Source organism: Chiloscyllium punctatum, chromosome 51, assembly GCF_047496795.1.
Source record: "Chiloscyllium punctatum isolate Juve2018m chromosome 51, sChiPun1.3, whole genome shotgun sequence".
Taxonomy (NCBI): domain Eukaryota; kingdom Metazoa; phylum Chordata; class Chondrichthyes; order Orectolobiformes; family Hemiscylliidae; genus Chiloscyllium; species Chiloscyllium punctatum.
In genome coordinates this window covers 42228084-42244275 of record NC_092789.1, presented here as the reverse complement: position 1 = coordinate 42244275, position 16192 = coordinate 42228084, and the positions used below count along the sequence as shown (strand labels likewise).

General features: G+C 42.9%; 1 protein-coding gene across 1 annotated transcript in view; it reads right to left on the bottom strand.

Moving 5' to 3' along the window:
* The window catches only part of LOC140470516 (uncharacterized), a 58440-nt gene extending 42511 nt beyond the window's left edge, over positions 1-15929 (bottom strand). Inside the window, exons 1-2 of the mRNA XM_072566620.1 lie at positions 15800-15929; positions 14023-14204 (exon numbers count right to left, since the gene is read on the bottom strand). Coding sequence (XP_072422721.1) covers positions 14023-14204; positions 15800-15929 — 312 coding nt within the window. The remainder of the gene's footprint in view (positions 1-14022; positions 14205-15799) is intronic.
* Positions 15930-16192: the final 263 nt, after the last annotated feature.

Genomic DNA, 16192 nt, shown 5'->3' with positions numbered 1-16192 from the left:
CTAATAACATTCGCTCTCTTTCTTTTTTCATCTCTCGCTATTTCATTTGCCTCTCTTTCTCTTTCTTCTCTCTCCATTTTTCTTTCTCTCTCCATTTACTTATCTTCTAAATCCATTTGTTTGTTGCTCTGACATTGTGAAGTATTTGAGTAATGCCCTTTCAATTTCAACTTTAATTTGTTTCCTTGGTTAAACACGTTTCTAACCTCATTCCTAATTCTAAAATTACGGTCTTTTCCTTTGTTTATAAACATTCTTGGCAAATTTGGGAATCATCTTCAAGCACGAGAAATTCTGCAGCAATTTTAAGAGCAATTTCTCCCGCATTTAATTTAATCAGCTACAAATAACCGAAATTAAAAGCAATACTTCAACTAATTAAACCAAACATACTGAAAATCTCACCTCGCCTCATAATCTGCTGAAGAATGAGTGACAGAGTACAAGCAAAATTTCTGTATTTATAGAAAAAGCTAACAGTTTTATTCTCTCACTCCAATAGAAAGCATTTAACAGCAACTAATCACAACACTAAGTTTCCTTTCTCCTAAATTTTTGTCGTCTTTCTCCCACTTTATAAGAATATGCTAAACTGTTAAAGTCCCATTAACCTTAAAGCAAACCAATTTTGAAACTCATTTGTCGCCTTTGGGTGTCAACCTTCTTGTGTTTGTAGATTTCACATGGGTCTTTTCGGTCTTCTGCTGCAGAGAAGTTTCATATGAGAAAGATACTATTTACAGAGAAGGGTTCGCTCTTTGGCTAACTGTCCAAACTGTGTACCCCAAAACCAGGATCATCTCATTGTTAAGATGCTGTCAAAACAATAACATTTCAATTTGACATTTCTTAGTTTTTGGGGCATAACTAAAACCAATTTGATGAATTCGAATTATGGTAAAAACAACTCAGGATCTGAGTTAAAGCTTGAATTTTACATCTTAAAATTGTCCAGGACACTTTGTTCATACCGTCAGGCAACTGACAGATGTTATCCAGCATTTCAACTTTCACTCTCTCTTCAAGGTACAGGACAGGCCTTCAACTTCATAACACCACTGTGCATGCTTCTCACAAGCCGAAGTGCCTGTCCTGATCATCTGCGGCCTCTCTTCAGAATCTAAGCGAAAGTGAAACGCACTGATCCTGAATTGGTTTTGCTTCACTTTTTTTTAAACTCTACTTTATTTTTTAAGCAATTTTATTGAGAGTGAAATTGGATACTTGACCACAGTTTTCATCTGATCCCTGAATTTGCTCAATGTCACGGTATAAATACAAATATTTGTGCAGTAACTGGTGAGCTGGCAGATGTATCCAATTTCTGCCACAAAATAATGGAGATAGATTGCCTTCAGTCCCAATCGCCACACCCGTTTCCATATTGAATGTAGCATAAAGGCTGCCCATGACAGTACAAAATTGGCTGAAATGAGAAACAACAAGATTATGGATTTACTTCGACTCTCCATTTTTGGTTCTGTGGGACTTTCCGCTCTGCTGAGAGTTTTGAGTCTGTTGCGGGCTCTGTTGGCCATTAGGATATGCCTGACACAAACAGCATTGAACAGTACAGTCAAAAGAATTGCCAAACATGGGGTTAGAAGATGATGCATGATTTCAAATGTTCCCCAGAAATGGGACTGTTCAACACCTGATCTTTCCTTACAAAACCAAGGGAGGTTCTTGAGCTGATACTGACCAGTTAACATAAAATACCAAAAAATATTCTTTAAACAGCTCAGTACTGTCACTATTCCCAAAATAACAGATGCAGTTTTCACAGTGCAATAGTTACGTTTCAGTTTCTGGCAACAGATGGCCACAAATCGATCAAATGTGAAAGCAACAGTGAACCAGACAGAACAGTCCGTGGCTGCATGGACAAGAACAGCATGAATGTTGCACACAGGTATGGACTTTACAAACAGAAATTTTGATTTATATACAATTGGAATATGCTTCAGTGTCAGGTCAAGGATGTTGACCAGTAGATCCGCTATTGACATGTAGACCAGATATCGACCGATGCATTTTGATAGACCACACTTAGCCCGAGAAAGGATTGCAGTCGCCAGTACATTAACTGCAAGAAAAGAAAAGAAAATCTACAAATTAACCAGCAGTTGAGAAGTACACATTACGTTTGAAAGCAGACAGATGAGCAGAGGCACAGAATAAAGAGGCATTTAATTGAGATGACATGTGTGGCATCACTCAGTGTTATGTACCTTTGATTTCCTTGCACAGATTTCCTTGCACAGATTACCTTTAAAGTCGGTGTGCTTTTCCACATTTAAGTGGTACTGGGCTCAACATTTTCACCCTCCTACTCTCCTGAAGAACAGCCATAATAGACTTAAAACAGGTTTCAGGTAAGAATGTTCCAGATGACCAAAGGGGTCCAGAACTGGGAATGGGGTGCTAGGTGTGGTCACAGTACAAGTTTCAGCACAAGAATGAGATGAAATGTGAACTCTATTTCTCTCTCTCTATCTTTCCACAGATGCTGCCAGACCTGCTGAGCTTCTCCAGGGTTTGTTCTGATATCCTCTGCGTCAATGGCTGAGAGGAACACTCACAGAGCATCAGTGAACATTTCAATGAAGGCAATGTGCCGACACTTTGCTGATAATCGAAAGAAGACTGACAGGATGAAATAAGACTGGAACATAAATGTTGTTGGTCTGGGTCAGTATCACAAATGGTGTAGCTAATTCCTTCAGCCCATAACATTATTCCTAAAGTTGGAATAGGTTTCAGACGTACAAATGTGGTCTCAATAGAGGTGAAAGCTGAAAAGGCATGAGCCATGTGTGGCTGAAGAATAAAGGTTATGAATTCTACATATTGATTCTTCGACCCTGTTAACGTCTGTATAAGATGAGGGTTTTCGCCAAAATTGGACTCTGTTCTATGAGCTACAACTGAACGTTCGAAGAATGGCCGATGCTCTATCTTACCTGTTACTGTGGGAATGACTCAGTTCTGTCGCTCGTTTGATACTCGTGCTATTTGTGAAAGAAGCCCTGGATTGTACCTCTTCATCGAGCTTGCATCCCATCTTTCGAATTTGCTGGATCCTGTTCTTGAACGTCTCATTTAATAATGATTTAGTCACCTGCTTTAAGCTCGATGTTAGAATGAGCGACGATCACATCAATATTCACGCTGCCATGTCCCATTTGGAGCTTTTATATTTAGAACATAGAACATAGAACAATACAGCGCAGAACAGGCCCTTCATCCCTCGATGTTGTGCCGACCTGTGAACTATTCTCAGCTTATCCCCCTCCACTATTCCAAAATCATCCACTTGCTTGTAGAAGGATTGTTTAAATCTCCATATTGTGACTAAGTTGAATACATTAGCAGGTAGGGAGTTCAACGCCAGTACCACTTTCTGAGTAAAGAACCAGCCTCTGAAATCTGTCTTAAATCTATCACCCCTCAATTTATAATTATGTCCGCTCGTACAGCTGCCGTCATCATCCTCGAAAAAAAAACTTTCTCTGTATACGCTATCGAATCCTCTGATCATCTTGTATGTCTCCTTCAAATCCCCTCTTAGCTTGTTATTTCCAATGAGAACAGACGCAAGTCTTTCAGTCTTTCCTCATAAGACCTTCCCTCCAGACCAGGCAATATCCTTGTGAATCTCCTCTGAACCTTTTCCAATGCTTCCACATCTTTCCTGAAATATGGGTATCAGCACTGCGCACAATATTCAAAGTGTGGCCGCACCAGCGTTTTGTAAACTTGCAACATGTCATTGCGGCTCCAGAATTCAGTCCCTCATCAAATGAAACGTAGCACACCGTATGCCTTCTTAACAGCACTATCCATCTGGATGGCAACTTTCAGGAATCCATGTATATGGGCGACAAGATCCCTCTGAACATCCACACGACCAAGAATCTATCCATTTGCCCAGTACTCTGCCTTCCTTTTTTTCTTCCCAAAGTGCATCACCTCACATTTAGCTGCATTGAACTCCATTTGCCACCTCTCAGCCCAATCCTGCAGTTTATCTAAGTCCCCCTTTCAAACTGTGCACTATTCCACCGAATTTAGTGTCGTCTGCAAATTTACTAATCCATCCACCTATGTCTGCATCTAAGTCATTTATAAAAATGACAAACAGCATTGGTCCCAAAACAGATCCTTGTGGCACACCACTAGTAACCGGACTCCAGGCTGAATATTTTCCATCAAACATCACTCGCTGCCTTCTTTGAGAAAGACAGTTTCTAAATCAAACTGCTTAATCACCCTCAATTCCATGCCTCTGTAATTTCTCTAACAGCCTGCCATATGGAACCTTATCATAGGCGTTACTGAAGCCCATATATACCACGTGAACTGCCTTACCCTCATCTACATGCTTGGTCACCTTCTCAAAAAACTCAATGAGGTTTGTGAGACACGATCTGCCCTTGAGGAAACCATGTTGACTATCTGAAATTAAATTGTTTCTTGCGAGATGATTATAAATCTTATCTCTTACAATCCTTTTCAAAACCTTTCCTCCAAATGAATTGAGGCTCACTGGTCTATAAAACCTGGATCATCTCTTCTGCCCCTCTTGAGCAAGGGCACAAAATTTGTAATCCTCCAGTCATAGAGTCATAGAGTCATAGAGATCTACAGCATTGAAACAGACCCATTGGTCCAACCTGTCCACGCAGACCAGATATCCCAACCCAATCTAGTCCCACCTGCCAGCACCGGCCCATATCCCTCCAAACCCTTTCTATTCATATACCCATCCAAATACCTCACAAATGTTGCAATTGTACCACCACATCCTCTGGCTGCTCATTCCGTACACGTATCACCCTCTGCGTGAAACAGTTGCCCCTTAGGTCTCTTTTATATCTTTCCCCTCCCACCCTAAACCTATGCCTTCGAGTTCTGGATTCCCCGATTCCAGAGAAAAGACTTTCTCTATTTATCCTATCCATGCCCCTCAAAATTTTGTAAACCTCTATAAGGTCCGTCTGGTACTAAACCTGCAGAAATTGACGACTCAGATATCAAAGCCAAAGGCTCTGCTACCACCTCTCGAGCATCCCAGAGGACCCTCGGATATTTGCCATCTGACCCAAGGGACTTGTCTACTTTCATTCATTCTAGAAATGATGACACCTGTTTGTAACTAACCTCGATGCTTTCTAATCTGATGTCTCATACCTCAATATTCTCTGCAATGCTGTCCTTTTCCTGAGTGAAAACCGATTAGGAATGTTGATTTAGCATCTCTCCGATCTCCACAGTGTCCCCACTAAACTTTGCACTTCTCCCTTTGACTGGCATTGTTTCTACCCTAGTCATCCATTTATTCCTCACATACCTATAGAAAGCTTTAGGGTTCTCCTTTGTTCTATTTGGTAAAGACTGCTTGTATCCTCTTTTTGCTCTTCTTAACACTCTCTTTAAATCCTTCCTAGCTGCTCTGTAACTCTCCATCGCCTCATCTGAACCATCTTGCCTCATCAACACATAAGCCTCCTTCTCCTTCTTAACAAGAGATGCAATTTCTGTAGTAAACCACGGTTCCTTGACCTTATCTCTTCCTTCCTGCCTGACAAGTTCATACCCATCACACAATATTTGTTCCTAAACTCTCTACAGCTCTACATTTTCATTGTCTGCATCCCCTGCATTTTGCTCCCCCATTCTATGCAACCTAAGTCTTGCATAATCGCATTATATTTGCCCTTGCCACATCGATAACTCTTGATCTGTGGAATGTACCTATCCATTGCTAAACTAAACGTAATGAATTATGGTCACTACAAAGTGCTCACCAACAACTAAATCAAACACCTGGCCTGGTTCATAACCAAGAACAACATCCATTGTGGCCTCCCCTCTTGACGGCCCTTCGACATACTATGTCAGGAAACCCTCCTGCACACATTAAACAAAAACTGATCCATCCGACTTACTAGAGTTATAGCATTTCCAGTCAATGCTGGGGAAGTTACAGTAACCATAATGACCACCTTGTTTATCCCACTCCTGTCCAGAGTAATTTTGCTAATCCTCTCTTCCACCTCTCTGAAATTCTACGGAGGCATATAAAAAGCTCCAAGCATTGTGACTTCTCCTCTCCTATTTCTAACCTCAGCCAACATTACCTCATTCGACGAGTCCTCATCAAAAGATCTCTCAGCCACCGTTTGACTAACAAGGCCACGCCTCCTCCTCTTTTACCGCCTTGCCTGTTGTTAATGAAAGATTTAAACCCTGGAACCTGCAGCATCCATTCCTCACCCTGCTCTATCCATGTCTCCGAAATAGCCACAACATTGAAGTCCCACGTTCCTATCCTTGCTGCAAGATCACCTACTCTGTTTCACCTCCGATTATTAGAATCTCTAAAGGATACATGTGCAACTTTGAAATTGAACACTTTTATTTCCAATGAATATCTTCCCGTCCCTTCTCTTTTTGTGTTTCCCACCTTCCTACCTCCATTTGTCCAGATGAATAACTACGACAATTAAAATATCAGTGATTAACTGCTATGCGTCTGAACCGAAAGCAGAAATAGCTGGAGAAACTCGTCAGGTCTGACGGAATCTGGGAAGAGGGGAGCTGAGTTAATGGCACAGTGGCTCTGTGGTTAGCACTGTCTGCTCAGACCACCAGGGACTCGGGTTTGATTCCTCCCTTATGCAACCGTCTGTGTGGAGTTTGCACATTCTCCCCGTGTCTGCCTGGGTTTCACCTGAGTGCTCCGGTTTAATCGCACAGTCGAAAAATGTGCAGAATAGGTGAACTGGCTATTCTAAATTAACCACTGTTTTCAGGGGTGTGTCGGTTAGGTGCATGAGTCAGGGGTAAATGCAGAATAGTAGGGGAATAGGTCTGGGTGAGTTACTCTTCAGAGTGTCGGTTTGCTCTAGTGGGTCAAACGACCTGTTTCTACACTGTAGGGACTGTATTCTTCATGCTTCAAGTCCTGTATCCCTTCTTCAGAAATTAGCACTGTTATACCCACTCCCGTGACGGTTAGAGGATTCAGCTGTCACCGTTTCATCTCTGCTGTTTTTACAAAGATCCTGTGGCGTTCCTGGGAGAGTAATGCCTCGGTTGGGAATGATTCTGCCTCTAAGTGGACTGTGAAGAAGAGAAGACATCAGGAAAACTGCACAGCAGGTTCGAAAAATGATACATGTTTGAGGGCTGCGGTGGGAGGTCAGATTGACATTTTGGACACACTGCCTGCATTCACCGATTTCGTCATTCATTATTGTATCCCCATTTGACTGTCTACAGAGTTTAGACCAAGGGATTTTCACACTGTTCTTATTTAGCTCTGCAAATGTAATGGATGCAAAAGAATAACAAAGAACAATGAACAAAATACGAAAAGATAAACTGCACAAGAACAGCCGTTTTGGCCGTCCAAGCCCGCGCTGATCCAGAGTCCCTATCTAACCTATTTTCTAATTATCTGTATTCCTTTGCTCCATGCCCATTCATATATCTGTAAAGATACATATTAAATGATGCTATCATGCCTGCTTCTCCCATATCCACTGGCAAAGTGTTCGAGGCACCCACCACATTCTGTGTAAAACATTTTCCATAATATCTCCCTTCAAACTTTCCCATCTCACGTTGACCTTGTGATCCTTCGTACTGGGTTTCCCAGTCTGTGAAAAAAAAGCCTTCCTGCTATTTACCACGTGTGTATCTCTCAATATTTTGTTTACCTCAATCAATTCCCCCTTAACTTTTGTCTTTCAAAGGAAAGTATTTCCAATCTCTCTTCACAGCTTGCGCCCTTCATATCAGGCAATATCCTGGTGAACTTCCTCTGCACACTCGCCAAAGCATCCACATAATGTGGCGAACAGAACCGTACCAGAACTGAACCAAATGTGGCCGAACCGAAGTCCTGTACAATTGCAACATGACCTGTCAACTCTTGTACCCGATACCCTGTCCGATGAAGGAAAGCATGTCCTCTGTCTTCTTAACCTCTCTGTCGACCTGCTTTGCCATATTCAGGCTACAATGGAATGGATCACGCAAATCTCTCGGGTCATCAATTTTCTTCAGGGCATTTCCATTGACCGTATTATTCGTTCCTGAATTGGAACTTCCAAAATATTTCATGATGCTTCACCCGGATTGAATTCCACCTGTCATTTCTCCTCCAAACTCTCCAGTGTGTCCAAGTTCTGCTGAATACTCTGACAGTCCCCTTCACTATCTGCTCCTCCATCAATCTGAGAGTCATTTTCAAAGTTGGTCATCTATACACCTCTCCCTTCCTGCAGGTCATTTATGTGCATCACAAACAACAGTGGTCACAACACGCATCCCCGTGGAAATCCACTCTTCACAGCAACTCCTTTCCCGACTACTCGATGTCTTCTGCTTCACAGTCAGTTCTCTATCCATATAGCTATTACACCCTGTACCCCATGCGACTTCACTTGCTCCATCAGACTGTAAAGGGGAAACTGATAAAACGCCTTCCAAAAGTTTATGTTTTTCACCACGACAGCCCTTCGCTCATCAATCAACTTTATCAATTCCACACGTAATTCTATTAGGTTTGTTAGACATTACTTTCCCTCCACAAAACCATGCTGCCGGTTACTAATAAGCCCTTTTTTTTGCAAATCGAAATAGTTCCTTTGCCTCAGCATGTTCTCCAGCAGCTTCACCGCCGCTGACGTCAGGCTCGTTGGTCTATAATTATCTGGAATATCTCTACTAACTTTCTTAAACAAAATGACACCAGTCCTTTTGGACCTCAGCCGCGTTAAAGGATGCTGCAGAGAAATCTCTGAAGATCCCAGTTCTTGCCTCTCTCCCTTCCCTCATTGTCTGGGGCAAGATCCCATCAGGTCCTCGGACTTGTTTGCTTTTATGCGTTTCAGACTACCAACCATTTCCTCTCTATTTATGCGGACTTTACCGAGTGTAATCAAACATCCGACCCTAACCTCAACATCCGTCATTTCCCTATCTTTGGTGAATACTGAGGCAAAGTACTGTGGAGTTCAACACTGTCAAGTGTGAGGTTGTCCATTTTGGAAGGACAAATAAGAATGTGGAATACAGGATTAACGGTAGGGCCCTTAGTAAGGTGGAGGAGCAGAGGGATCTTGCGGTCTATGTTCATAGCTCTATGAAATTTGCCACTCAGGTGGATAGAGCTTGTAAGAAGGCCAATGGTGTATTAGCGTTCATCAGCAGAGGGCTTGAATTCAAGAGTCGTGAGGTGATGTTTGCAGCTGTACAGGACCTTGGTAAGGCCACATTTTGAGTACTGTGTGGAGTTCTAGTCGCTCCATTTTAGGAAAGATGTGAAAGCTTTGGAGACGGTGCAGAGGAGATTTACCAGGATGTTGCCTGGAATGGAGAATAGGTCGTACGAGGATAGGTTGAGCGTGCTAGGCCTTTTCTCATTGGAACGGCGAAGGATAAGGGGTGACTTGATAGAGGTTTATAAGATTATCAGGGGAATAGATAGAGTAGACAGTCAGAGACTTTTCCCTCGGGTCCAACAGAGTGTTACAAGAGGACATAAATTTAAGTTGAAGGGGATGTCAGGGGTAGTTTCTTTACCCAGAGAGTGGTGGCGGCATGGAATGCGCTGCCTGTGAGAGTGGCAGAGTCAGAAACATAGGTGACCTTAAGCGGCAATGGGATAGGTACATGGATAGGTGCTTAAGCTAGGACAAATGTTCAGCACAACATCGTGGGCCGAATAGCTTTTTCTGTGCTGTATTGTTCTATGTTCTATGTTCTATAAAAATCTCACACATTTTCTCTGGCTCCATGCATAACTTCCCTCCTAACTCCTTCAGATGCACAACCCTTTCTCGAGTTTGCCTCTTTCCACTTTTATGCAAGAAAAAGACTTTGAGATTGTCCTTATTCCTGTTTGCACAAGACATTTCATAGTGTCTTTTAAACTTCTTAATTCTTCGTTTCAGATTGGTCCGACTTTCCCGACATTCACCCAAAGCTTCATCTGCTCTCAGTCACCTAGATTTTGGCTGTACATACTTTTTCCTCTCAGCTAATCTTACAATTTCACTTGTCATCCATAGTTCCTTAATCTTTCCATGTGTATCCGTCATTTTCGCAGGCACCTGTGTGTCCTGCACTCGCATCAAACTCTCTTGAAAAGCCTCCAACATATCAAATGTGGATTTACACTCTAAGAGCTCCTGCCAGTCCACACCCCCAGATCCTGCTGAATTTGGCTGGAGTTGGCCTTCCCCCGGTTTTGCACTTTTCCTTTTGGTCTATTCTCGTCTTCGACCACGAGGATTCTAAATGTTACGGACGTTTGATCACTATTCCCAAAATAATCCCCAGCTGAATCTTGAACCACCTGGCCAGGCTTGCTCCTAAACCTAATTTCCAGTCTGACCCCTTTCCAAGTGGGACTATTTACATACTGCTTTACAAAACTCTCTTGGATGTTCCTTCCAAATTTTTTTCCATCAAGAACTCTAACACAAGTCATTCCAAGTCAATGTCGGGATAATTAAAATCTCCCATTTCCACCACTATGTTGCTCCTATATATTTTCATAATCGATTTATATATTTATACTTCTGTCTCACGCTCGCGTTTGGAGGCCCGTAGTACGGCCCCAGCATTTGTTAACCACTGCCCATATTGCCTCACTGCCCAAGTCCTCCATGTGCCCTACTTCAAAGAAAAGAACAAAGAAAATTTACAGACCGGGAACAGGTCATTCAGGCCCTCCAAGCCTGAGCCGATCCAAATGTACTGTGAAAACCTGTATGGCAATTCCTAAGCATCTGTATCCCTCTGATTAGATTACTTACAGTGTGGAAACAGGCCCTTCGGCCCAACAAATCCACACCGCCCCACCGAACCACAACCCACCCATACCCCTACATCTAACCCTTACCTAACACTATGGGCAATTTAGCATTGCTAATTCACCTGTTCCCCAGTACCAGGTCCAAATGACCCCTTCCCTCGTCGGACTATTGACATACTGCTCTAGAAAACTCTCCTGGACGCTTCTTACAAATTCTCCCCCAGCCAGACTTCTCAATTCTTCGTTTCAGATTGGTCCGACTTTCCCGACATTCACCCAAAGCTTCATCTGCTCTCAGTCACCTAGACCTTGGCTGCACATACTTTTTCCTCTCAGCTAATCTTAAAATTTCACTTGTCATCCATAATTCCTTAATCTTTCCATGTGTATCCGTCATTTTCGCAGGCACCTGTGTGTCCTGCACTCTCATCAAACTCTCTTGAAAAGCCTCCAACATATCAAATGTGGATTTACACTCTAAAACCTCCTACCAGTCCACACCCCCAGATCTTGCTGAATTTGGCTGGAGTTGGCCTTCCCCCGGTTTTGCACTTTTCCTTTTGGAATACTCTCGTCTTTGACCACGAGGATTCTAACTGTTTCGGAAGTTTGATCACTATTCCCAAAATAATCCCCAGCATGTTTCCTATCACTGATAAGCCCATTGTTTTCGATATATAAACGGAGCCGATCCCTGAGTACCTTCTTCAGCAACTTTCTCACCACTGACATCAGGCTCACTCATCCGTCGTTTGCTGGAATATCTCTACTACCCTTCTTGTACAGGGGGACAACATGAGCAACATTCCAGTCGTATGGCACCTTACCTGGTTTTAAGGATGCCCGAAAAATATCTGTCAGGGCCCAGCCATTTCCTCTCTCGCCTCCCTCAGCAACCTGGGATAGATCCCATCTGGTGGTGGGGATTTTCCCACCTTAATAACCTCTGGCCTACCCAAAACGTCTTCCCTACTTATGACAACGTGATCCAAACTAATCAAACTTCTATCTCTAATCTCAACATTCATCATGTTCCTCTCCTCAGTGAACACGGATGCAAAGTAATCATTCAGAATCTCACGTATTCTCTCAGGTTCGACACACACCCTTCCTTCGTTATCCTTTAGTGTACCAATCTTTTCTCTAGTTAGCCGGTTTCTTCTTATAGAAGAATAAAATGCTTTGGGATTCTCTTTAATTCTGCTCGCGAAAGCAATTTCATGATCCCTTTTAGAACGCTTGATTCCTCATTTAAGATTTGTCCTACTCTTCCGATATTCTTGCAGGGCCCATGCTGTTCTTAGCTGCCTAGACCATTTCCTTTTCCTCTTGGCTCGTGGTACAATTTCTCTTGTCATCCACGGATCACGAATCTTACCCTTCCTATCCTTTGCCTTCAACGGACATGCCTATCCTGCACTATCTTTAACCTATCTTTGAAAGCCTCCCACATCTCAAATGCGGACTTCCCTTCAAATAGCTGTGTCTATTCCACATTTCCGAGCTCCTGCCTAATTTTGATATACTTGGCCTTGGCCCAGTTCAGTACTCTTCCCTTAGGACCACTCTCTTCTTTATCGAAGAGTATTCTAAAACATACAGATTTGTGTTCGCTGTTCCCAAAGAAATCCCCCACCACACCTTCTACCACCTGTCCTGGCACGTTCCCCAGTACCAGGTCCAATATGACCCCTTCCCTATTGACATACTGCTCTGGAAAACTCTCCTGGACGCTTCTAACAAATTCTCCCCCATCCAGACTTCTGACGTTAAGTGTATCCCAGTCAACGTTGGGAAAATTAAAATCTCCCATCACCACTACCCTATTGCCTCTACATCTTTCCATAACCTGTTTACCTATTTGTTATTCTACCTCACACACACTGATGGGAGGCCTGTAATACAGCCCCAACGGTACACCTGCACCATTCTTATTTCTCAGCTCCACCCATAATGCCTCACTACCCAAGTGTGCTCATTTGGCATAGCTGTGATATCGTCCTTGAACAGCAATGCAACTCCCCCCCATCTCTTACTTCTCTCCCTGTTATGTCGAAAGCGTCCATATTCTGCAACATTTAATTGCCAGTCATCATGCCCTTCCTTCAATCAAGTCTTTGTGATTGCAATAACTTCATATCCAAGGCACCTATCCAAGTCCTCAGTTCATCTGCCTTACACACTCTACTCCTTGCATTAAATTGAATGAATTTTAGGCCACCAGCTTTTTTTGTGCTCATCTGCTCTTTGCCTATTTTTCCCTTTATTCATGCTATCTTCATAATTCTTACAGTCTCCAATCTCCACCTCGCTGCCTAATGTTTTCTCTTCTGTTTCCAAGTCCTTTGCTACATTAGTTTAAAACCTCCCAAACAGCATTAGCAAAATCTTCTCAAGGACATTGATTCTGGTCTGGTTCAGATGTTGACCATCCATTTGGTAATAGGTTCTCTGATATCCTCTCTCTCCAGTGGTGCAGCTCCTCCACTCCTTTTATCTCTATGCTTATCCCACCGGATGCCTCTATACCATTGTATATTTATTGCCATTCTTGCACGATCCTTCAACCAAGTGCCATTAATATCAGTAATATTATACTCTAAGGTTCTAATTCAAGCTCTAAATTCATCTGCCTTAACTTTTACACTTCTCGAATTAATACAAATGCATCTCAGACCATCTGTCCATTTGTGTTAATCATGTGCTCCCTCCCACTCCCTCACTTAATCACGCTAACTTCAATATCTCATTCTTCACATGCTTTAGTTACTACTACTTCACTATCTGCTAATTTCCTCATATGGTTCCCACCGCTGGTGTCACATTCATTTAAAGCCTGCGCAACAGTGTTAGCGAGGGGTCACTCATGGACATTAGCTCCAGTCCAGCCCAGGTGTAGATCGTCCATTTTGAAATAGTCCCAGCTGCCCCACAACCGGTGCCAATATTCCAAAAATCTAAACCCATCACTCTTGCACCATCTCTCAGCCCTTCATTCATCTTGTCTGTCTTTTCATTTCTACAGTGGCCACCTACACCAGTGCACTGACCTACCCAGAGCCCACTGGCTGCCGAGGAAAGTCCTTTTTGCGGGAAACTTATCTTCCCAGCAGACCCCTGCTCCTCGCTGTCACTGCTCCCTATAATACTGCAAATGGAGGCTGGGAATTGTGAAATGTATCACTCACTTCCTGAAACTGCGCAAAGCCCTCTTCACAATCGACACAAGTCAGGATGACAAGGGAATAATTCCCAACTGCACTGTTGGATGAAAATTCTACAACCGTCTGGGAATCCATCATTTTTGAAGACAAACAGCCAGTGTCTTTGGCACCACATTCACAAATGTCCACGTAACCAACGAATAACGCTAAGGAGTAACAATGTGTGGTCCCCGCAGCATGCACAACAGAAATTTTCGAAAGATACTGAGGCAACACCTTCCAAACGTTCAAGCATTTTCTTCTAGAAGGACATCTGCAAGTTGACTTCCATGCCACTCACCATCGTGACTTGACAATCTTTTGGCCTTTCCTTCTGTGTGGCTGGATTAATGCTCGGATCACCTCCCTCAGCGAATTGTGTATTTAACTAAAGCATGTGGACTTGCAACGTTTCAACAAGGCAGCTCACCAACATCCTCTTAATGGGCAGCTGCAGATGAGCAATAAATTTTGCTCTCAACCATTGACATCAGCATTCCACCAGAGCGGACAAAAAAAAATCAATAGCGAGATGACTTGGAAAATAGTCTCCAAAAGGAAGTTTAAGTTGTATTCAATAATTTTGAAGGAGTGAATTCAAACGGGTATGAATCCAACAACAAAATGAGGACTTGGATTCCTGGTAAATATAGTAGAGATAAGAGTTCTTTCTTCAACAGTGGAAACAGTGGCACAGAAGAATGGAAACTGAGTTTTGTTAACTGATGCTGCCAGACTTGCTGTGTTTCCCAGTGCTTTGTGGGCGGTACGGTGGCACAGTGGTTTGCAGTGCTGCCTCACAGAACCAAAACCTCGGGTTCAACTCCCCCCTCAGGCTACTGACTGCGTGGAGTTTGCACTTTCTCCCTGTGTATGCGTGGGTTTACGCTGGGTGCTCCGGTTTCCTCCCATAGTCCAAAGATGTGCAGGTCAGGTGAATTGGCCATGTTAAATTGCACGTAGTGTGAGGTTAAGGGTATGGGTGGATTGCACTTTGGCGGGTCGGTGTGGACTTGTTGGACGGTAAGGACTGTTTCCACACTTAAATCTAATCTACTTTATGTTTTTGAACGTAATGTCCCAAAATAAGCAATTCTTCTGGTTTGTTTGGTTCTGTCGGTTGGGCTGTGAGAAGTTCATCAGTAATGACAACCAAGATTGCTGGAGAAATTCAACTTTGCAGGTCGGAGATGACATACATTTGGCAAAGGAATAGGAGAAATTCATTTAGGATTTCAGTTTCTGAAGATGCCAAATGCGTTGGGGTGGGAGAGATGGAAAGAATGACAAATGACGAATAAAGCCAAGAATTCTATTTTGCAGCAAAAGTCAAGAAATGATGCAACATCAAAGTTGTTTTTCAGGAGAGAGATTTCGACTATTTAAGCACACGTCATAAAAGGAAGGTGTAAAGTTTGTGTGAGTCATTACAATGTCAAATTCCAAACTTCGATCCATGCATTATTCTTATTTACATCTGGAATGTGATCATCTTTGATTGTGACAGCATGTTATTACCCTTCTTGACCACTCTATCGACTTGCTTTGCCACTTTCAGGGTACAATGGAACTTCAAAACGAGATCTCTCTGGAGATCAGTTTTCCCCAAAGCCTGTCCATTTACTGTATGGTTCACTTTGAATTGGCTCTTCCAAACTGTGGCACACTACATTTCCTGGATTGAACTCTAACTGCCATTTCTCTGCCCAACACACCAAACTATCTATATTCTGCTGCATTCTCTGACTGTTAACTTCACTACCTGCTCCTCCAGCAATCTCTGTGTCATCTGCAAACTTGATGATCAGACCACTTCTGCATTTATGTATATCACAAACAGCAATGGCCACTACACGGATTCCTGTGGACGACCACTGATCACAGTTCGCCATTTTGCGTAACTCCCTTCCACTACTACTTTATGTGACCTGCTCTCGAGCCAGTTCTTTATCGATACAGCTAGTACACTCAGGAGCCATGCGACTTCACTTTCTCCGCCACCCTACCATAGGGAACCGATCAAACAACTCACTGAAGTGCACTCTACATACCTTGCCTCATCAATCAACTTTGTCACTTCCTCAAAGAATTCTATTAAGTTGATATGACGTGAATTTTCTTCCACAAAAAGCTCTTCCATTTCCTGTTAAGCCCA